The following is a 21802-nucleotide window of genomic DNA, read 5'->3' on the forward strand; positions in this document are numbered from 1 at the left end:
AGCCATATTGTAGTCAGCAACACAGGAGCGCCACAAGGGACTGTACTTTCTCCTGTCCTGTTCAGCCTATATACATCGGACTTCCAATACAACTCGGAGTCCTGCCATGTGCAAAAGTTCGCTGATGACACTGCTATCGTGGGCTGCATCAGGAATGGGCTGGAGGATGAGTATAGGGACTTAATCAATGACTTTGTTAAATGGTGCGACTCAAACCACCTACAACTGAACACCAGCAAAACCAAGGAGCTGGTGGTGGATTTTAGAAGGCCTAAACCCCTCATGGACCCCGTGATCATCAAAGGTGACTGTGTGCAGATGGTGCAGACCTATAAATATCTTGGAGTGCAGCTGGATGATAAATTAGACTGGACTACCAATACTGATGCGCTGTGCAAGAAAGGACAGAGCCGACTATACTTCCTTAGAAGGCTGGCGTCCTTCAACATCTGCAATAAGATGCTGCAGATGTTCTATCAGACAGTTGTGGCGAGCGCCCTCTTCTACGCAGTGGTGTGCTGGGGAGGCAGCATTAAGAGGAAAGACGCCTCACGCCTGGACAAACTGGTGAGGAAGGCAGGCTCTATTGTTGACATGGAGCTGGACAGTTTAACATCTGTGGCAGAGCGAAGGGCGCTCAGCAGGCTCCTATCAATTATGGAGAATCCACTGCATCCACTAAATAGTATCATCTCCAGACAGAACAGCAGCTTCAGCGACAGACTGTGTCACTGTCCTGCTCCACAGACTGAGGAGATCGTTCCTCCCCCAAACTATGCGACTCTTCAATTCCACCCGGGATGGGGGTAAACGTTAACATTTAACATTATACAAAGTTATTGTCTGTTTTTCACCTGCATTATTATCCATCCATCCATCCATTGTCTCCCGCTTATCCAAGGTCGGGTCGTGGGGGCAGCAGCTTGAGCAGAGATGCCCAGACTTCCCTCTCCCCGGCCACTTCTTCTAGCTCTTCCGGGAGAATCCCAAGGCGTTCCCAGGCCAGTCGAGAGACATAGTCCCTCCAGCGTGTCCTGGGTCTTCCCCGGGGCCTCCTCCCGGTTAGACGTGCCCGGAACACCTCACCAGGGAGGCGTCCAGGAGGCATCCTGATCAGATGCCCGAGCCACCTCATCTGACTCCTCTCGATGCGGAGGAGCAGCGGCTCTACTCTGAGCCCCTCCCGGATGACTGAGCTTTTCACCCTATCTTTAAGGGAAAGCCCAGACACCCTGCGGAGGAAACTCATTTCAGCCGCTTGTATTTGCGATCTCGTTCTTTCGGTCACTACCCATAGCTCATGACCATAGGTGAGGGTAGGAACATAGATCGACTGGTAAATTGAGAGCTTCGCCTTGCGGCTCAGCTCCTTTTTCACCACGACAGACCGATGCAGCGCCCGCATTACTGCGGATGCCGCACCGATCCGCCTGTCGATCTCACGCTCCATTCTTCCCTCACTCGTGAACAAGACCCCGAGATACTTGAACTCCTCCACTTGGGGCAGGATCTCGCTACCAACCCTGAGAGGGCACTCCACCCTTTTCCGGCTGAGGACCATGGTCTCGGATTTGGAGGTGCTGATTCTCATCCCAGCCGCTTCACACTCGGCTGCGAACCGATCCAGAGAGAGCTGAAGATCACGGCCTGATGAAGCAAACAGGACAACATCATCTGCAAAAAGCAGTGACCCAATCCTGAGCCCACCAAACCGGACCCTCTCAACGCCCTGGCTGCGCCTAGAAATTCTGTCCATAAAAGTTATGAACAGAATCGGTGACAAAGGGCAGCCCTGGCGGAGTCCAACTCTCACTGGAAATGGGTTCGACTTACTGCCGGCAATGCGGACCAAGCTCTGGCACCGATCGTACAGGGACTGAACAGCCCTTATCAGGGGGGCCGGTACCCCATACTCTCGGAGTACCCCCCACAGGATTCCCCGAGGGACACGGTCGAATGCCTTTTCCAAGTCCACAAAACACATGTAGACTGGTTGGGCAAACTCCCATGCACCCTCCAGGACCCTGCTAAGGGTATAGAGCTGGTCCACTGTTCCGCGACCAGGACGAAAACCACACTGTTCCTCCTGAATCCGAGGCTCGACTATCCGACGGACCCTCCTCTCCAGGACCCCTGAATAGACTTTTCCAGGGAGGCTGAGGAGTGTGATCCCTCTGTAGTTGGAACACACCCTCCGATCCCCCTTCTTAAAGAGGGGGACCACCACCCCGGTCTGCCAATCCAGAGGCACTGTCCCTGATGTCCATGCGATGTTGCAGAGGCGTGTCAGCCAAGACAGTCCTACAACATCCAGAGCCTTGAGGAACTCCGGGCGTATCTCATCCACCCCTGGGGCCCTGCCACCAAGGAGTTTTTTGACCACCTCGGTGACCTCAGTCCCAGAGATGGGGGAGCCCACCTCTGAGTCCCCAGGCTCTGCTTCCTCATTGGAAGGCATGTTAATGGGATTGAGGAGGTCTTCGAAGTATTCCCCCCACCGACCCATAACGTCCCGAGTCTAGGTCAGCAGCGCACCATCCCCACCATATACAGTGTTGACACTGCACTGCTTCCCCTTCCTGAGACGCCGGATGGTGGACCAGAATCTCCTCAACCGTCCGAAAGTCGTTCTCCATGGCCTCCCCAAACTCCTCCCACGCCCGAGTTTTTGCCTCAGCAACCACCAAAGCTGCATTCCGCTTGGCCTGCCGGTACCTATCAGCTGCCTCCAGGGTCCCACAGGACAAAAGGGTCCTGTAGGACTCCTTCTTCAGCTTGACGGCATCCTTCACCGCCGGTGTCCACCAACGGGTTCGGGGATTGCCGCCACGACAGGCACCGACCACCTTACGGCCACAGCTCCGGTCAGCTGCCTCAACAATAGAGGCACGGAACATGGCCCATTCGGACTCAATGTCCCCCACCTCCCTCGGGATGTGGTCGAAGTTCTGCCGGAGGTGGGAGTTGAAGCTACTTCTGACAGGGGCTCTGCCAGACGTTCCCAGCAGACCCTCACAACACGTTTGGGCCTACCACGCCTGACCGGCATCCTCCCCCACCATCGAAGCCAACTCACCACCAGGTGGTGATCAGTTGACAGCTCCGCCCCTCTCTTCACCCGAGTGTCCAAGACATGTGGCCGCAAGTCCGACGACACGAGCACAAAGTCGATCATCGAACTGAGGCCTAGGGTGTCCTGGTGCAAAGTGCACATATGAACACCCCTATGCTTGAACATGGTGTTCGTTATGGACAATCCGTGACGAGCACAGAAGTCCAATAACAAAACACCGCTCGGGTTCCGATTGGGGGGCCATTCCTCCCAATCACGCCCTTCCAGGTCTCACTGTCATTGCCCACGTGAGCATTGAAGTCTCCCAGCAGAACGAGGGAGTCCCCAGAAGGTATGCCCTCTAGCACCCCCTCCAGGGGACTCCAAAAAGGGTGGGTACTCTGAACTGCTGTTCGGTGCATATGCACAAACAACAGTTAGGACCCCGTCCCCCCACCCGAAGGCAAAGGGAGGCTACCCTCTCGTCCACCGGGGTAAACCCCAATGTACAGGCTCCAAGTTGGGGGGCAATAAGTATACCCCACACCTGCTCGGCGCCTCTCACCGGGGGCAACTCCAGAGTGGTACAAAGTCCAGCCCCTCTCAAGGAGATTGGTTCCAGAGTCCAAGCTGTGCGTCGAGGTGAGTCCCGACTATATCTAGCCGGAACCTCTCAACTTCGCGCACTAGCTCAGGCTCCTTCCCTTCAGAGAGGTGACATTCCACGTCCCAAGAGACAGTTTCTGTAGCCGAGGATCGGACCGCCAAGGTCCCCGCCTTCGGCCACCACCCAACTCACACTGCACCCGACCTCCTTGGCCCCTCCCATAGGTGGTGAGCCCATGGGAAGGTGCATTATTATCTTTCTTTAATTTAATATTATTTATTGTATCAGTATGCTGCTGCTGGAGAATGTGAATTTCCCATTGGGATTAATAAAGTATCTATCTATCTATCTATCTATCTATCTATCTATCTATCTATCTATCTATCTATCTATCTATCTATCTATCTATCTATCTATCTATCTATCTATCTATTTAGCACACAGGAGTTTACCATATAAGAACTGCTATGCAAGCATTTTAAGACAAGACAAGTTAAGGCCAACATGCACTATTTCTGTGTGTCAAAGTCAACATGAAATTGTATCTTCTCTTTGCCTTGTTTGGAATTGTATGATTCACCTAAGTGAGGACCTGCACATGGAGAAAGAGTATAAAGCCTTGGAACATTGCCCGGCACACCTTTGAAGCTGACGGACAGATGGGAGATAATGTCATCCGATCCTGAAAATCCTTCCAACGCAGCGAAGAAAATGGCAGACTCTACACAAGGTCTTGTCATGGCTTCCCATTAGTTTTGCCACATAAACCGTCATTAAAGAAAGCTAAGTTATTTTCTCTTATGTGATTTCTTACTGCCGTATCACTAAGGGAGGGATATTGCCTCTTTATAACATATCTATTTAGGTTCAGGTTACTTAAAATGCCACAATTGCAAAACCAATGTATTTCCAGGGAAAGGGAGTTTCCTTGTGGAAACAACATCTACATTAGAACAATAGAAAATTAGAAAAATTTAGAACAGGACATTTAGCTCAACAAAGCTTGCCAGTTTTGATGGGCATTAAAGCTCTCCTGTCTACCACACTACTTGGTCACTTATTCCATGTGTCAGGGGTTCTCTGCGTGAAGAACAAATGCTTAATGCTTGGGCAAAATTCACCCTTAAAAAGTTTCCCACTGTGTCCCCGTATTCTTGCTGAACTCATTTAAAAGTCACAGTCTCAATCCACTGGACTAATTCACTTTCATAATTTTAAACACAATTACATCACTTCTTAATGTCCTTTAGCTTCAACTCAAAAGTGTCAGCTCTTCCTCATAACTCATCCCCTGTAGTCCTGAAATCATCCTAGTCGCTCTTCTCTGAACTTTTTCTACCACTGCTATGTCTTTTTTGGAGCCCAGTGACCAAAATGATGAGGCCTCACCAGAGATTAAAGCCTGAGCAGAACCTCCTTAGACTTGTACTCCACACATCAAGGCGCTATAGAGCTTCACATTCTGTTAGCCTTCATAATGGCCTGGCAGTTGATAGTGCTGAGTCCACTACGACTCCTAAGTCCTTCTCATAAGGTATACTTTTGATTTTCACACCACCCATTGTGTATTCAAACCTCACATTTTTATATCCTATGTGTAATTCTTTACATTTACTGACATTAAATTTCATCTGCCACAAATCTGCCCAAGCCTGTATGCTGTCCAAGTCCTTCTGTAATGATTTAATGGATTCCAGATTATCTGCCAATCCACCTATCTTGGTATCATCTGCAAACTTAACCAGCTTGTTACTTATATTCCTGTCCAAATCATTTTATATATATTAAAAACAGCAGCGGCCCCAGCACTGCCCCCTGCTGGACACCACTCTTAACTTCATCCAATTTTGATGAGGTTCCTCGCACCATCACCCTCTGCTTCCTGTGTCTGAGCCAATTCACCCATCTAGAAACATCACCCTGAACTTCCACTTCTTTCCGTTTGATGCCCAGCATCTCAAGTGGCACCTTATCAAATGCACTTTGAAAGCCAAGATAAATAATACCATAAGCTCCACTTTGATCATATCCTTTGGTTGCTTCCTCATAGAATTTCAGCATGTTAGTATAACATGACCTTCCTCCTCTGAACCCATGCTGACTGGTCAGTAAAAACTCCTGTTCTTGCCAGGTGTTACTTGTATCTTTCCTAATACCCTTTTTATATAATGGGATTATATTTGCCATTTTCCAGTCATTCAGAATTTCCATAGTGCACAGTGACCTGATAGATGGATAGATAGATAGATAGATAGATAGATAGATAGATAGATAGATAGATAGATAGATTAGATAGATAGATAGATAGATAGATAGATAGCAGCACAGTGTCCCCGCTTCTGCACTGGGTCATTGGGACCCACACACAGACCACAGAATAAGTGCCCCCTACTGGCCTCACCAACATCTCTTCTAGCAGCAACCAAAGCTTTTCCTGGTTGGTCTTCCATCCAAGTATTGGCCAGGTCCAAGGCTGCTTAGCTTTAGATAGATGACCTGATCTAGACTGCATTTGGTATGGCTGCTAGAGTCTTTCAGTCCCTGCTAGCCCTGGGACTTATTCTAAACAACAACAACTAACTGAATTAATACACTGTATTCTTAGTTATAGCAAGGAAGTTCTATCTCTTATCAACTTACAGGGAGTAAAAGACTATACCATTGTCTATGACTAAGCAAACACTAATATGAATTTAACCTTAAAGCATTAACTTTCTAAGATTGGCAATTACAAATATATTTATTCTTCATATATCAGAAATGGGCGATGGGGAGCTTATCTAGGCAACACTAGGCACATGGCAAGGACAACCCATGGATGGAAATGCCTTCTGATTGCAGGCCACAGTAATAAAAAAACATCAATTAACTTAACACAGGAAGGAAATAAAGGAAACCACCACATGTTCCAGACAATCAGGAATCAAACCCAGGTCATTGGAAATGTGCAGCCGTAGTGCTGACTGTGATGCTCCTATGCCATTTTTGGAATTCTACAAATCATTTAAGTTCATGACAGCCTGTATTCAAGTTCTAGTGTACTCACATTTATGAGACAGAAGGACATCAAAAGATTCTGTCCACCTCAATGCTTCTTCTGTGGATAACCTGGCAAAATGAAGACAGAATTATATGTCATGTAGAATATGCAGTGTTCTGTTAAAAAAATATAGAATTAATTATTTATTAATATGCAAGTTCTGCACCATTTCTTTCATTCCCAGATCTACTGTCCCACTAATGGCCAGTCTAATGTGGATACAGTAGCATGTTGGTTGTTGTATGTTCAGAATTCTCCTCCAGAGAGTTTTTAAACTTTTTTGCCTTTTCTCTTAACATCCACCTTCTAATAATTCAACAAGCAAAGTGCATCACATAACTTTAATAAAGATACAGTTAGGTCCACAAATATTTGGACAGAGACAACTTTTTTCTAATTTTGGTTCTGTACATTACCACAATGAATTTTAAATGAAACAACTCAGATGCAGTTTGAAGTGCAGACTTTCAGCTTTAATTCAGTGGGGTGAACAAAATGATTGCATAAAAATGTGAGGCAACTAAAGCATTTTTAACACAATTTCTGTTTCACACATTTGAAACTACATATCTGGAAAGGATATGCTGTATTTGTATTGTGACACATGTGGGCATGGGAGGCAGCTAATGATGGTAATTCCATGCCAGACAAGGGGGTGGCGAGAGTCACTAATCCTTTCTCTCTTTCCACTGCAGACCAGTTACAGAAAATCCCGCCTGGGCTCGATTACATCACTTCCGGTAACGACCCCAAGGATGCCACTTCTGGTCCTAAGGACACCACTTCCGGCACCAAAGATGTCACTTCCGGTCATGATCCTGACGACGCATTTCTGGTCCTGATGATGCAACTTCTGGTTCCAGCTCTGATGACATCATTTCTTCTGCCATCCCTTAAAGCAGCCATCTTTGCCTCATCCAGGCTGTACTATTGTACTTTTCAAATTCTCAAATTTGCAGCTGAGCTTCAAGTATACAGGAGGCTGCCACAAACTTTTTATGGCTCCTGTTCAGTATATATATGTCAGGCGTGGACAATAGAGGATCACCTTCATGGCTCAGTTAAGGTACGCTATACAACTCCAGGATGAGAGAGGGCGATGTTGCTTTTTTGCCTATTCATTCTTCACTTTTTTCTCCAGAGTTCCCCCAGAAATCTCCTTTCTTCAAGGCATGACAGAGTTTTACAAACCTGTGTGGTGAAGATTAGACTTTGATAGTGAAGACCTTGATTTATGTTCTTTAAATAGGGCAGAGCGTCCTGCACTGATCTGATAATCCTACATTTTCACCTGCTTTTTTAACATGAATCAGTTTCATCTATAAATAAATGAACATGTATAATGTTTTTGTGGTATGTGTTTAGTTGGCTTTTCTTTATCTAGTTTTAGCACTTACATAAAAATCTGCATTAGGTCATATTTATTCAAAAATAGAAAAAATTCTAGAAGGTCTACAAATTATCTATCTATCTAATATGTAGTCCCTTTCCTTCCTATCTATCTATCTATCTATCTATCTATCTATCTATCTATCTATCTATCTATCTATCTATCTATCTATCTATCTATCTATCTATCTATCTATCTATCTATCTATCTCCTATACATATTGTCTCATTTCATCATCAAATAATTTTCTCAAGCTACTTTTCCTGGTAAGGATCATCTCAGACCTCCTCCCTGACCCCAGCTACAGATCCCAGCTCTTCTTGGCTGATTTTAGGCATTCCTAAACCAGCCAAGAATTACTGTTCCTCTAGCATGGCTTTGGGGTCTCCACCCAGCATGATGGCCTCAGTGGGAACCAATTGGGAGGCATTATTACAACATGCCCAGACCACCTCAACTGGCTCATCTTGATATGAAGGAGCAGTTACTCTTCTCTGAAGTTTTCCCGAATCACTGAGCTTCTTATTTCATTTCTGCTGCTTGTACTCGTAATCTCATTCTTTTGGTCACTACACACAACGATGTGGTAAACTGAGAAATTGTCTTTAAATTCATTTCCTGCTTTGCCATCACAGACCAGCACAGCGCCCAAAAAAACAGCTGTCCTATACATATTATCTACTAGCTGTGTAAGCCCGTGCTGTAAAAAGCCTGGGGTCCTAGAAACTATTGAAATTGTCAGAAAAGAAATTGAAATGTAGAGATGTCAGGTAATTGAAAGGAACTACTCTGGGCATCTCTGTCCTAGGAGGATTTGTTTTGCTGATGTGCTTGCATCGCTTGTGCATTAGTGGCGGGAGGAAAAGTGAAAGGGATACCGTTTTGCCAGTGTTAGCAGCTAAGCAATTTAGTCTTTTTTCGGGGGTTTCATTTTGCCGATGTTCTCACCTTGCTTGTGTTTTAGCGGGTGGGAGGAAAAGTAAAAGGGATACCATTATGCCGATGTTAGTGGATAAGCGACTTTTTCTTCTGAGATTTAATTTTGCTGACATGCTCACTTGTGCTCACTTGTGTTATTGGTGGCTAAGCAAGTTTCTGTTTCCTTGGAGGTGGAGCCCTTACCCCGACTCTACCTCTTACTTCCGGGCCGGACAGACTGACACACACACTTCCACGCCTAGATGTTTATATATAAGACAATCTATTGAATATTAACATCCGGCGCCGCCGTGAGTGGCAGCCTTTTCAGCAGCTCCGTGTATGACTGTATATGTATGTGTACTTTTCTACTTTTATTTTTTCTATTTTTATTTATTGATCACTCCTATTACTTTATGTGAATTTCCCATTGGGATTAATAAAGTATCTATCTATCTATCTATCTATCTATCTATCTATCTATCTATCTATCTATCTATCTATCTATCTATCTATCTATCTATCTATCTATCTATCTATCTATCTATTTGATTGCTTGGTAATATGCTGGCACCCTGTCCAGGGTTAGTTCCTGCCTTGCACCCAATACTGTCAGGTAGTCTTTGGTAGTCTCTGCAACCCTAAATTGGACTAAGAGGACTGGGTTATATTATATAATATAATGCCACCTATTAAGAACAGGTTGTTGTGGCTGTTGTCAGTCATTCAGTCATGTCCTCGAAGTTACCCAACATCAGAGCCTACTCCAATGAATTTGGACTTCTCATTATGTGTATTTGAGTTTTAGCTTCACTATCAGTCCTTCCAGTACACAATCTTGTATTATTTCCTTCCGTATTAATAGGCATTGCAATCCAGTAGGTTTTCTCCAAAACCAATTCAAAATGTCAATTCTCAGGTGTTCGACTTTCTTCATGGTCCAGTGCTCACAGCCACGTGTTACCAAAGGGAAGACCATAGCTTTAGTGATAGACTTTCATGAACAATGTGATGTGATTGCCATTGCAGTGTATTACCAAAAATGGCCAGAACTTTCCACCTAAGAAGCAAATGTGTTTTCATTTCAAGGGGTTAGTCATTATCTGTTTGGATTTTAGGAAAACAAAATCTTTCACTGCATCCTCTTGTTCCGCACCTATTTGCCTAGGACTAGCTGCCGTGATCGTAGTCTATCAGATGTTCAGTAGGAAACCAACTTTTGTACTCACTTCTCCATCATCAACCTGGTCTCAACTTCTTCTAACTTTCAGCCATTAAAGTCACATTATCTCAAAAAAAACATTTTTGGCTTAAAAAATTACATTTTTATTAAATTTGCAGAATGCAAAACACTAAAAGTACAAATTCAGGAGTGTAAAAAGTATAATAATGATACAAATAATAATAATGAATATTAATAATAATAATATGATATGAATAATAATGATGATGATGCTAATACCGTATATACTGTCAAAATAGGTCTTTTGTGTGGTATATCTTCGAACATAAAATTGCTTAGGTGTACGGTCATTTACACAATGCTCTTTAACATAATGGTTCATCTCAACAACACTTCTTTCAATCATGTCATCATCAAGAAAGAAGTTCAAGTAAATCGTTGAGTGGATCTTGGCTGTCAACTTTCACTTGTATTCCTGGCTGCCCCACAAAATCAAAACGAGGTGGTGATGGTTTATTTGAAAGCAGGGTCAAACGAAACTCAAATGCGAGTGTCACTTTCAGATTCATCAGAATCACTTTCGATTTCACTATCCATTTCAATTTGACTGCCTGAAGACACATTCACTTTGTCATCGCTGCTCGTATCACTGTCAAGATCATGCAGCACCTGGACTGCTAAAAAACGTTTTATACAAGATGCCATTAAGAGGCTAGGAGAAGATGAGTTTACAGATGGGTAACATTCAGACCTGACGCTTACGTAATATATGCCTATGCTGTTGCCTAAAAAACGCTTGGGACTGACACTGTTGGCACTTTTACAATCCGAGTAATTATTGGGTCTAATGCTTACACGAGACACATCTATATAGTTTCCCAAGTGACACTCGGGACTAATGCTTTTAACACTGTTGTAGCAGCCCAAGTGAAGCTCGGGTCTAATGTTAAGGAGGTAAAGGAATATATATATTTCATTATACTTCAGATATAATCTTAAAAATATATATTACAACTAAATATATGTTACATTATATTGTAGTACTAGGGTGTTGCCCTACTCTACGTTACATTATATTGAAAGTTATTTTCACATATTTTTGGTTATTTTGCAATATATTTCATTTTAGTAAGGGTGTTGATATTTGACCTGGCACGTTTACTTCCAGCTTTTGATTTATCTGGCCCATCAGCTCAAATGAGGTGTTCCCCATTACAAATGAAATAAAATGGTGACAATACACAGCCCTGGCCCAGTCTTGATCCAATCATGTCTTCCATATTCAGTCTTAACTGTTGCTTCATACAGTCCTTTAGAGACAAATGCAGTGATTTGGTACTTTAAGGACCTGCCATAGTTTATTATCGTCTGCTCAGTCAAAGGATTTAGAGTAGCCAATGAGGAAGAAGTAAATGTTTTCTGGAACTCCCTTGCTTTCTCCATTACCCAATGGACTTTGGCGATTTAGTCTTTGTTTTTTCTGCCTCTTCTGAAATCAGCTTGCATGTTGGGTAGTTGTTAAGTGGCCATACTATTTACAGTTTGATTATGTATTTTTATGCTGTTTATTGTGATGTTTATCAATTTTGCTGTCTGTTTTATATTGTTACAATTCCTATAAACAGTATTCCTCCCTTGGAAGTTTTCACATTTTAATGGTATACAGATTAGACCTTCCAGATGCCTACATGTGCGTTTATAGAACAATCAAGTTAAACCCCAAACAGGTGATCTCCATTGAACTAATTCTGTGACTTCTAAAGCCAGTGGGCTGCCCCAGTGATGATTTAGGGGTCTCATATATACTTATGTGATCCATTATTTTGTGTTTTATATTTGTCATTAATTTAGGCCACTTGGCCAGGAATCCTGTTCTCACTTTGACGTTAAAAAAGTCTTTTTCTGTTGTTTAACGTCAAACTAAATCCTTTCTGATTCAATGTTATATAACAATCAAATGTGAAAATTTCCAAAAGGGGGAAACTTTTCATAGGCACTATACATGTTTGGCTATAACACCAAGACACATTCCTAATACTTAGGCATTAATGCTTCTCCTCAGTAGAAGGAGGCACGCCAACTCCGAGTCAGGGTACAGACAGGCTGACTTCTGCCCAATTGATTATTTTCATGGCTCTCATTCAAGAGCTATAAAAGCCATATCCAGTGTTACCTCCTGGTTTGCAACATGTTAAAAGGAGGTGTTCAAAGATGGTCTGATCACATCCATCTCACATTTCTCAAAACACCTTAAGGGGTTGTTGTGATGTGAGATTTTGCATATAACTTGATAAATATTTTGTACGTCTTTATTTGTAACTTAGGCAAAGCCATGTATTATTAGTGTTACATTATCGATAATGACAGCAATGGTTTGATGGTTTAAGAACCCATTCCCCCCACCGGGACTGAGTCTCTTTGAATTTTACGACAGGATTTGGGGGCTGTGCCTCAAACCAGTTTGGCAAGTGTTTCTCTGCTAAAGTCTCTCAGTCAACCCCCCGGAAAATATGAAAATATAACGATCTCATTAACTGACAGTGCATACCAATTTATAAATTTTATGTCCGTTTCAGGTTAAAAAGAAAAAAAAAAAAAAAGCAACATTTTATCCCTAGCGGGGATTCGAACTCAGGTCTGAGAGGCAGCAGAGTTGTTTTGCTCTAAGAGGTAAATCTTAATGTGCTACACCACAGAAGCTATTGTATTGCCCTTGAAGCTTTTGTGAAAGTGTTTATTTGATCTTTGGAACTCGGGCTTTACACATTCTATAGTTTATGCCTACTACATTTTGTAACATTTATTACTAAAATATGACAAAGTTTCTGTTTTAACAATGTGTTTACACAGATTACTTTAGAACAGTGTTTCTCAAACTGTGTGCCGCGGCACACTAGTGTGCCGTGGAAGATTTGCAGATGTGCCGCGGGAGTTTCTACAAATATTTGAAATTTATACAGGTTTTCAGAACGCTACACCTGCAGCGTTACACAGGTCTGCGTACTATTAAATTTTTATCCTACGTTGCGATGACGTCCCCACTTGCAACGACCAGTAATAGTAGCCCGCACTTTCCCCTTTTCTCTGCCCTGCTAAATCGGAACGCTACATTTTGACGGAAAGGGGTGTTAGCTATTCAGGTTATGGAATTTTCCACTATACATATATTATTATAATGACTAAAATGTAGGCCGCCCTAGCAGACGCACAGCAGTTTTTGAATTGGTAACGATAATAATAAGCGATGTGTTTCATTTCAATTTTTTAGGTGTATGCTAATAATAACAAATTATCAATAAGCGTTATTCATTGTTATCCATGGAGAAATACATTAGCAAGAATGAAACTGCGAAAGCGTTAAAAAAAAAGTGAGTAACCAAACGATGGTACAAAGAAGATTACATCGGATATGGTTTCATATCTTCGGGACCTGAAGATGCTCCATTGCCATTCTGTCTGATCTGCAATTCAGCTCTGTCGAATGAGGCGCTTGTTCCAAGCAAATTGAAGAGACACTTGGAAACAAAACATCCAGCTGTAAAAGCGCAACCGAAGGAATACTTCGAAAACATCAGGGCTCAACAAAATAAACAAGCTAAGAAACTTACGAACTACCTAAAGCTGCCAGAAAAGGGATTGATTGCAAGTTATAAGGTTGCTCAGTTATTAGCAAAACGCAAGAAAGCGCATACAGAGGCTGAATCAGTCATTGCACCAGCTTTAGCAATAGTTGTTGAAACTATCCTTGGACCCGATGCCGCCGAAAAAGTTAAGAAAGTTCCTTTGTCAAATGATACTATCTCGCGCAGAATTGAAGACTTATCGTCAGATTTACAAGATCAAATCTGCGAACACTTTGACGCACCTGACGATGAAGTGTCTCTGTTGTGGTCTCTTCAAGTTGATGAATCCACTGACGTTAGCGGCAAAGCCCAGCTGCTAGCTTTTATTCGGTTCATAAAGGATGAAAAATGTGTCAACGAATTCTTATTTTGCAAAGACTTACAAACTACGACCAAAGGCGAAGATATTTTCAATGTGGTGAACGAAAACATTTTGCTCTTCAAACTACAGTGGAAAAACTGTGTCAGCGTTTGCACCGATGGCTGTCCTTCCATGCAGGGAAATAGAAAGGGATTCGTCACTCTTGTGCGTCAAGAAAATCCAAATGTATTAGTTGTTCACTGCATGATCCACAGAGAAGCTCTTGCCTTCAAATCTTTGCCGAAAGATTTGATGTCTGTTCTGGATCAAGTGATTACAGTTGTAAACTTCATCAAATCTCGACCGCTTGCATCCCGAGTTTTTTCTCAGCTCTGTGAAGCAATGGATTCAGACTACAAATGCCTCCTGCATCACACCAACGTTCGTTGGCTCTCCAGGGGAAAAGTGTTAAAGCGTGTCGTCCAACTCAAGGCTGAGCTGATTTCATTCTTGGAGGCTGAAAAAAAAGACTTTGGATTTTTTATTCATGACGAGATCTGGTGGGTTAAGGTGACATTTCTCTCTGATTTATTTGACAAATTAAATTCACTGAATTTAAGTCTTCAAGGACCATCGGAAAACATCATCACTGCATCCTCAAAACTGAAGTCATTTGGTGAAAAATTGTCGTTGTGGCAAAGTAAGATCTCGAAAGGAGTCTTCGACTGCTTTCCTACTTACAATGAATGTGCTTCAAATAAAGAAATCACCCCCGAAATTCTGTACACTATGACACACCTGCAGTCAGCATTGCAGCATTACTTCCCAACAGTTGGAAGTAATGAATATGGATGGGTCAGCTACCCATTTGGAAACAATGAAGCTACAAATCTTACAACTGAAGAAGAAGAGCAGCTCATTGATTTAAAAAACGATGCAGTTCTTAAGTCAAGTTTTGCCGAGAAAAGCCTGGATGTGTTTTGGATTTCAATCAACAAGTTATATCCTGCAATCAGTTTAAAAGCAATCAAAATAATTCTTCCATTTGCATCTTCATGGTTTTGTGAGTTTGGATTTTCAGCACTGACTGAAATCAAGTCTAAGAAAAGAGAGAGACTTCTTACAATAGACGCTGAAATGCGAGTTTGTTTGTCGACTTTAGAGCCTCGATTAGATTGCATTTGCTCTCAAAAACAGGCACATCCTTCACATTGAATGTAATACTTAAAAACAGGTAAAATAATTTTTCATTTTATTATAAAACAACTGTTGTTCTTCCTGGTGTGCCGCGAAATTTTTTTAGTTTTTTTAACTGTGCCAACAGACAAAAAAGTTTGAGAAACACTGCTTTAGAATGACGATCAATTATTTCCACTGTAAAACTCCACTTCACTCCCACATAATCAATGAAGGCAAGAGCTGGGAAAAGTGCGCTCACGTTTTAAGTCGGTGGGGGGATGGAATAGCCGGCTGCTGGCAGCTTGTCTTTTATCAGCACATTTAGAGGACAAAGGATGCTGGCGGAGAGGTGTGAATGGATTTAAGAAGCGATTTAAGGTGGGCCGGATATACGAGTTTTTTCGTAGGCTCTGGTAATTCTAGTGTTAAATACTATGACACCCTATTGGCTGTAGGGGTTGGGCAGAAAATCTATAAATTTGCTTGCTTACCTCACACTCTCTCTCTCTTACCAAACTGCTGAATGACCATCTCACACCATGAACTGAAAAGGACAACACAATGGAGAGCACAGCTCGGCAGCCATATTGAGACAGGCATGTGGCCTGTTCTGAAGAAAGCGGACCATAAAATGATGCCTTAACTAGAGATATTTTAAGTAACTAACAAGTCTGTGTGCCGCCTGAAACTACACAGCAACATTTACAGTATCAGGTTGTATGGTTGCCAATATTCAAATGTACTTTTCATATTGTTATTATGTATGAATATTACCAATAATGCATTGTTTAAATTCTAACTATACTCCTGCTTGTCTTTTACTACACCTAACTGCCTGAGGTTATAGATGTAGAAGGAAAGGTGGGAAGAAGTTATATACTATGTGGCACACGGCTGGGGGTGGCACCCAGCCGGGACGCCCAGGAAGACAGAAGAAGGGCTCATGCCTCCTCCAGACCACAAGAGGGCAACTGCCCTGGTTCTTTTGGGGGCCACAGGTACAGAGCTGGGAAGCTCAACCCTGTAGGGGCCCGTGGTCACTGCCAGGGGGCGCCCCCATGCCTGGAGAACCCTGGACCCCAGCACTCCCGCCACACCAGGAAGTGCTGGGGGGAAGACGAGTGGGGACACCCAGAGTGCTTCCGGGTACGCAGCCTGCACTTCCACCACACTGGCGTGTGTTTGTGGGAGATTGCCGGGAAGCACCTGGAGCACATCCGGGTGCTAATAAAAGGGGCCGCCTCCCTTCACAATGAGGCTGGAGTCGGGAGAGCAGTTGGACAAGGTCTCAGGAGGAGACACAGAGGCGGCCTGAAGAGTGAGGCATAATGGTTTGGCCTGGACTTTGGGGAGTCTGTGGGTTGTGGAGCACTGAACTTTGTAAATAGAAAAATAAATGTGTGTTGGGTGACATTGTGGTCAGCAACACAGGAGCGCCACAAGGGACTGTACTTTCTCTGGTCCTGTTCAGCCTATATACATCGGACTTCCAATACAACTCGGAGTCCTGCCATGTGCAAAAGTTCGCTGATGACACTGCTATCGTGGGCTGCATCAGGAATGGGCTGGAGGAGGAGTATAGGGACCTAATCAATGACTTTGTTAAATGGTGCGACTCAAACCACCTACAACTGAACACCAGCAAAACCAAGGAGCTGGTGGTGGATTTTAGGAGGCCCAGACCCCTCATGGACCCCGTGATCATCAAAGGTGACTGTGTGCAGATGGTGCAGACCTATAAATACCTGGGAGCGCAGCTGGATGATAAATTAGACTGGACTGTCAATACTGATGCTTTGTGCAAAAAAGGACAGAGCCGACTATACTTCCTTAGAATCTGGCGTCCTTCAACATCTGCAATAAGATGCTGCAGATGTTCTATCAGACAGTTATGGCGAGCGCCCTCTTCTACGTGGTGGTGTGCCGGGGAGGCAGCATTAAGAAGAAAGACGCCTCACGCCTGGACAAACTGGTGAGGAAAGCAGGCTCTATTGTTGGCATGGAGCTGGACAGTTTAACATCTGTGGCAGAGCGAAGGGCGCTCAGCAGGCTCCTATCAATTATGGAGAATCCACTGCATCCACTAAACAGTGTCATCTCCAGACAGAAGAGCAGCTTCAGCGACAGACTGCTGTCACTGTCCTGCTCCACTGACAGATTGAGGAGATCGTTCCTCCCCCAAACTATGCGACTCTTCAGTTCCACCCGGGGGGTTAAACGTTAACATTTAACATTATACAAAGTTTTTGTCTGTTTTTCACCTGCATTATTATCAATCTTTAATTTAATATTATTTATTGTATCAGTATGCTGCTGCTGGAGAATGTGAATTTCCCATTGGGATTAATAAAGTATCTATCTATCTATCTATCTATCTATCTATCTATCTATCTATCTATCTATCTATCTATCTATCTATCTATCTATCTATCTATCTATCTATCTATCTAAAATGATGTCTGCCTGTCTGCGTCCGGGCTGTTCCCCACACTATAATACCTTATAAACAGTGGTAAGTCTGTGAGATTAGAGGCATTCGGACAAAGGCTACAAATTAATAATACAAAAGGGGAAAGTAGAGCAATATATTACTCTACCAAGACAAAACAAGGGTGTTGGTGAATTGAGCTCCTGCTGAAAGAGAACATGGTGGACTTACTTCAAACAGCGGCCTGCCTTCTCTGGCACTTGTGGAAGAAAAGCTGTAAAATCGCTATATGAATCTGATTTGTTGGATAAACATCCCAGCCTAGTCTTCATTGCTCTTGTTCTAAAAAGAAAAAAAAAAAGAAAGAGACCGTGAAGAGCACACTCTTATGCAGTGTTATCTGAGGACAAATTGTCCAGTAATTCTGTGAGACCAGTGCTCCCCTATCTGGCGTGTTCCCAGTCTCTCCAGGAGTCGACTTGTTTAAATGAGAAACCAGAGCGCTTGTGCTCCACAGTCTGTGTGGTCTTCTGATGCCATGGCAACTATCCAGATCTGTCTGACACACGGAAGGCATGCCATGCCCTCCAACAGAGAGAAGGGTAAAATATTTCTGTTTTTATAGAAAAATTCTGATTTTTAACCATTTACTTATCGTTTTTTTAAAAACACATCCTTTAAAACATTAAACAGTGATAAAGAAATTTATCTCTGTAATTCTGTAAGGAAATATGAATTTATGTCACTTAGCCCTTAAAATATCCATCCATCCATTTAGTTATTTCTAAACTGTTCATTCAACTCTCAGTCATGGAAATCCAGATCCTATCCGAGCAGCATGAGGCCTAAGGCAGGGATAACCCCTTAACCGTGTCCAGTCAATGACTGGGCACATCCATAATGACAGTCACACAAAGCCTATTCATAATCATAAATTAGCCAAACACACATATCTTTGGGGGGTTATGGGAGGGAAATCTGAGATCCTGAACACAACACAGCACTCTGTCTCACATGCTGAACGGACAAGTCTCTCACATGGTCTGTTTTAAGGGTGTAGCAAGGGGGTGGAAAGTTTCTTCATACAGTCTCTGAGTTATTTTTCAGCCAGGGTTCCCCCCCTTGCTGGGGTTCAAATTCCTTTCTTATGCCCTTTTTATTTATTTATGATTCTTTTTAATGCTAATAATGGAGTGGTGGCTCTGAGGGTGGGGATCTGTGCCGGAAATCCGAAGGTTGCTGGTTCGAATCCCATAAACGCCAGAAGTGCCTCTACTCTGTTGGCGCCTTGATCAAGGCCTGTAATCTGCAATTGCTCTGTCCTGGGTATGACGTTAACCTGTATCCAGCCCTGCAAGCAGGTCCTCCAACCTTCAAGGAAAACTTGGGGGTTGGTGGCAGAAATTGGCACTTCAGCCACTGTAAAAAACCTCATACTGTTCTGTGTGGTGCTGAGGTGTCACACGGTTGCACTTGGATCTCAATGCAGGTGGTTTCCAATGTGGTGGGTGCGGCAGTGTGTTGTAATCAGCGCATGCTCCCAATCTCTCTCTCTTTTGTTTATGTTAATATTGTTGCTCTTTTGTATTATTTGTATAATTATGTTTTTCATCAGTATTATTGATTGTTTCTTTGTGTATTTCCTGATATGTTCCTTGTGTTTTGTGGGAGGTTCCCCAAGAGGTGGAGGCCACCTGTCAATCAACATCAAGGGACTGCCCTCAGCCCTATAAAGGCTGTGGAAAACAAATAGCCCCTTGCAGTTCATTGAATGTGCTGGTGTTGATGAGCTCTCTGGTGATTCATTACTTCTTTTTGATTATTGATTTACGGGGTTTTGACCTCTGTGCCCTGCTTTTTGAGCATTTTTAGGATTTTTTTTGCCTCTGGATTGCAAAATTTTTGAAGACAATTTCTTTGGTGCCTTTTTATGCTCCTTGGAGCTTACCTCGGCAGTGACATTCATGTCTCTGGTGACTGTTCCTATGAAGACAGTAGACAGATTGGGAAAGCGTGGGAGGTCATGAGGTCACTGGAAAGAGGTGTGTGGTGCTCCCAATATCTTTGCAAAAGGACGAAGGTCCAAGCCTTCAGAGTCCCGGTGCTTCCAGTCTTGCTATATGGTTGAAAGACATGGACGCTATCCAATGACCTGAGACGAAGACTGGACTCCTTTGGTACTGTGTCTCTTTAGAGAATCCTTGGGTACTGCTGGTTTGACTTTGTTGTTCATGGAGTCCCAAATGAGTCACATTATCTGCAATGTGAGGGAGCATCAGTTACGGCACTTTGGCCATATGGTGCGATTACCCGAGGGTGATTACTCGCAGGATCCTCATGGTTGAGGAACCGAGTGGCTGGACCAGGCCAAAGGGACACCCACTGTAACACCTGGCTGCAGTAGAAAGATTGTCATTTCCTTTGGGGGACTGGAGCACATGTCTGCCTGGGGGGTTGCCATCCAGGATCCTAAACTGTTTCAGTGTATGCTCCCCAACCTGACCTGACCTGACCTGAGCTTTTGTGCCACAGAGCATTTTGTGATAATAAATCTTTTACATATCCTGTGCTTATCATTTTGTGACTTGCCAGGGTTTGAAGTTTTTACTTCCTCTAGTGGGCATTTTTGAGGTCTGTTAGCTTTCTTTAAAGGCCCAATGCCATTTCAGTGTATCTGCAGTTCAAACACTCCATTTAGAATGGAAGAATAGTTACATAAAGACATCTGACATCATTTTCTACTCACACTCCACCCCTTTTGCCCAGCAGGATGCATCATCTATATATATAATTCACTAAGCAGCCGACCATGGCAAGCAAGACAGATACCATGGGATACGCACGACAGAACAACGCCTGCCAACTCACAGAGCCCCGCCCACCAACTCTAAGACCATGGGATATGCACCTCTGGGCTTTGGCCTAGCAGGCTCCAATAATAGGAAACTGGCCTTATCTGTCACACAAGGTCAATTCAGAATCACAAATTAGCCAGAAACATATACTTTTGGGGATATGGGAAGAAAATCTGAGAACCTGAACAGAACACAACAATAAACTTTGCCTCACATGCCAGATTAATGAGTTTCTCATATGGTCTATTTTAAGAGTGTAGAAAGACATGGAACATTTCCCTCTTTACAGTGGAGGAGCGACAACCAGAAGATGTTATTTAGTTATTTTTGTTTATTTTTCTCTAGCTTTTTAACACCTCTACCCACAATCTACATTGCATTGGGGATTTTTTGTCGAAGGATTCTGAAAATTCCTTCAGTTTTTTAATTTAACACTTTGTTTGAAAACTGTTTTTTTGCTTACCGTGATGTCACATTTGATCCTGATGAGACAGAAGACACTTGAAATTACTTTCTACTCAAGCCGAGCCCCTTCTGACCAGCCAGAATAAAACCAATAAACACTCAGCAGGATGTATCATTTGTATCAAAGAAGCATAAACTAAGGGGATGCTCCTGCAGTTCCATCTCTGGCATCACTAGAGGGCCTTTAACACTAGAATCCCTGAAGCCTGCAAAAATATTTTTAATGCAGTGCTATTTTAAATTCCTTCACACCTCCCCATCAGTGCCTTTGTTTTGCAAATGTGTCAATTAGCACAAGCAGCAATCAGCCTGCTATCCCATCATCCACAGAGGCAGCTGAAGTCGAACACAAAATTCTCACAGTTGAAGTCTGTGTATCTCGGAGTGAGGTGTCTGCAATTGTTTAGAAAAATAATATATTGTTATTTGAAATACATACTTTCATGTGTGTTCTGTGTCTACAACGATCTGTTTAAATGTAGGATGACTTTTTTGCGAGGCAAGAAATGTTGAACATATAACTGAAACAGAATTTTTTTTTCATATATCATAGTAATAATGACAAAATGTTGACGTGACTGAAGTCCAAATATGAAATAAATGCTTTCACAAAAGGAATAACAAAACAAGTGTGTTTGTATTCAAGAATAAAAACTGAAGAAAAAGAAATTGTTCAATTTACATGTTGATGTCAATGTGTGAAAACTGAAGCCCAAATATTAATCGATACGAAGTAAAGACGTTTGCATGCATGGGTGTGT

General features: G+C 43.0%; 1 protein-coding gene across 4 annotated transcripts in view; it reads right to left on the reverse strand.

Moving 5' to 3' along the window:
- The window catches only part of LOC114658897 (regulator of G-protein signaling 8-like), a 108218-nt gene that overhangs the window by 38101 nt on the left and 48315 nt on the right, over nt 1–21802 (reverse strand). For 2 of the 4 annotated variants that reach the window (XM_028811007.2, XM_051932814.1), the window contains exon 3: nt 17953–18063. The exons of 1 other annotated variant lie outside the window; for it this stretch is intronic. In XM_028811007.2, the coding sequence (XP_028666840.1) occupies nt 17953–18053 (101 nt within the window). In that variant the 5' untranslated portion in view covers nt 18054–18063. Of the gene's footprint in view, nt 1–6705; nt 6768–17952; nt 18064–21802 lie in introns of all 4 variants that reach the window. One more of the 4 variants, XM_051932815.1, reaches the window with a different exon arrangement.

Source organism: Erpetoichthys calabaricus, chromosome 10, assembly GCF_900747795.2.
Source record: "Erpetoichthys calabaricus chromosome 10, fErpCal1.3, whole genome shotgun sequence".
Lineage (NCBI taxonomy): Eukaryota > Metazoa > Chordata > Cladistia > Polypteriformes > Polypteridae > Erpetoichthys > Erpetoichthys calabaricus.